The following is a 2372-nucleotide window of genomic DNA, read 5'->3' as shown; positions in this document are numbered from 1 at the left end:
ACAAGTTCATCCAACCAACCTACCACCAGGCGGTTGCTATCTCATGTATTGTCAGAACCAGTAACTAATCGAGGGCAAGAACGCCCGGGGAACAGATCTAACGTAAATTTGAGACACCCAGTCAAATAAAAAAATGAGAAACCGTGTGTCAATGCCAAAATTGTAAGGAATCAGCCTTCAGTCGAGTTGTCAGTAACCTTGTTGCCTACCGCTGCAGCAACTTTGCACTCGAAAGAGGTACCTCACACAGCGTGCATGTTTTTAGATATTGGCAGTCAACGCAGCTTTATTTCTAGTTGGCTGGCACGCAAATTAAAGTTACCTGTCATCAAGTGTGTGGCACTGAACATTGCACAATTTGGGTCTCAAGTAGTAAAGGGAAAGTTTGATGTAGTCGCGTGTCGTATCCATCTGGGAGAGAGGGTGGTCCCCACAAAGTTAGTAGTACACGACAATGTGAACACTCCAATCCACAACATCGGACCCGCCAACTTAAAGAATCATTTGCAAGAGAAGGGATGGGAAATGGCTGTTGTTGAAATTAAAGGAGATGTGTTGAAGAATGTAAACTTGTTGATTGGGGCAGATTATTTTAATTACTTTGTAATTGGTATGGATAAAATTGATGGGGTGAGTGTTTTTGTCACACATAATGGGATCATGCCTTTTGGGAGGGTACCTCAGTGGGCTTTGCAGGGAGTTAACATAGCTAAAGTTTGTACCTTGAGGATATGTAGAATAGTAGAACCTGACCCTGGTAAAGACGTCTGGTGGAGGTTGGACATGATAGGAATCGTGCCACATGAACACTTTATGATCTCAGAACGTGTTGCCATTGACAAAGTTACTGAAAGTATACAGAAAATCGAGCAAGGTTGCCAAGTTAATCTACCTTTCTGCAGGTCAGACAGACCAGGTAACAATTATAACATAGCCCTCACCCAATTGCATTTGTTAGAGAGACATTTCGCAAAAGATGAGAGTTACTGTAGGGATTATGAAAAAGTCCTTCAGACTTACTTAGAAGCTGCCTTCATAGAGGAAGCCCAGAGCACAAAGGTAGAGGGGCTACTATCTCCCCCATTTTGGCATTAAAAAGGAAAGTCTTACGACACCTCTCCGCATAGTTTTCAATGCCTCTTCCAAGGCTAAGGGTGAACTTTCGCTTAATGATTGTTTGTATTTAGGGCTGAACATGGTCGAGCTATTGTACGATTTGTTGATTCGTTTCAGAGAGAAGCCGTACGCTCTCACCTCAGATATCTCCAAAGCCTTCCACCAAGTAATCTTAGACCCTTGAGATGTAAAATACACAGGTTTTTTGTGGAAAAAAGCAAATGGGCAGATTGTAACATATGAATTCAAAGTAGTTGTTTCTGGGGTCACAACGAGTCCTTATCTACTGCAACAGGTACTTAGAACCCATTTAGAAGAGAGGGGAGGAGAAGAATTAATTAAAGCCTTTTACATAGACATTTTTTTGGGGTACCTATAAAACCTTGGAGGAGATGGAGAAGAACTATGCCGCAGTAAAAACCTTGCTAGACGAAGCTAACATGCCATTGACTGGGTGGGCAAGTAACACTGCAGAACAGATATCCATTCTAGGGATGCGTTGGGATAGAGGGGGAAGATTTGTTAAGCCTAAAACCTTGCAGGGGATTAGAGTTGGGAGGGAAGCAGGAGCTCACGAAACGTCGGGTACTGTCCTTGCTGGTGTCTAATTTTGATCCTCTGGGGTTGGTTAATCCTATGTTTGTAAAGGGTAAGATATTTTTGTAAGATTTGTGGGAAGAGAAAGTAGGTTGGGATGACGTATTGAGTAAAAGCAACCAAGAGAAAGCTAAAAAGATATTGGAGCAGTTCAGATTGATTCATGAGCTAAAGTTTAAACGGGGAGTCAAAGTGGGGAATTGTGAGCTGCATGTATTTACTGATGCCTCTAGCAAGGCGTATGGAGTCGTAACATACTTATTGAGAGAAGAAGGGGAAAGTAACATCTTGACGTCTAAAACGAGGGTGACTCCTAGGAAGCAGACTAAATTAACAATTACCAAACTAGAATTGCTAGCCTTAACTTTGGGGTTCAGGTTAGGCAAGCATTTAAGCAGACTGTTAGACATTCAAAATTTAACTGTGTGGACAGACAGCAAAGTTGCCATGGCCTGGGTAGACAGCAAGGAGGGAAACAAGAATACATTCATTTCGAATAGGGTTGGCGAAATTTACTCAGCAGGAGTGTGGATTTGGTCTTCAGTATGTCCCCACCAATTGCAACCCGGCCGACATCTTGACCCGGGGACAAGCTCTGAGGAATTGGAACGGAGTCACCTTTGGAAGGAAGGCCCTGACTATTTACACCAGCCTGGAGA

At 43.0% G+C, this 2372-nt stretch overlaps 1 protein-coding gene across 1 annotated transcript; it reads left to right on the top strand.

The window, feature by feature from the left end:
- The first annotated feature begins 255 nt into the window (after positions 1-255).
- LOC136843680 (uncharacterized) lies at positions 256-1095 on the top strand. The gene has a single exon (XM_067112245.1). The coding sequence runs from the start codon at positions 256-258 to the stop codon at positions 1093-1095; it is 840 nt and encodes a 279-aa protein (XP_066968346.1).
- The last annotated feature ends 1277 nt before the right edge of the window (positions 1096-2372 follow it).

This window comes from Macrobrachium rosenbergii, chromosome 2 (assembly GCF_040412425.1).
Source record: "Macrobrachium rosenbergii isolate ZJJX-2024 chromosome 2, ASM4041242v1, whole genome shotgun sequence".
Taxonomy (NCBI): domain Eukaryota; kingdom Metazoa; phylum Arthropoda; class Malacostraca; order Decapoda; family Palaemonidae; genus Macrobrachium; species Macrobrachium rosenbergii.
The sequence above is the reverse complement of the archived record's forward strand: the minus strand, read 5'-3'. Positions and strand labels throughout refer to the sequence as shown.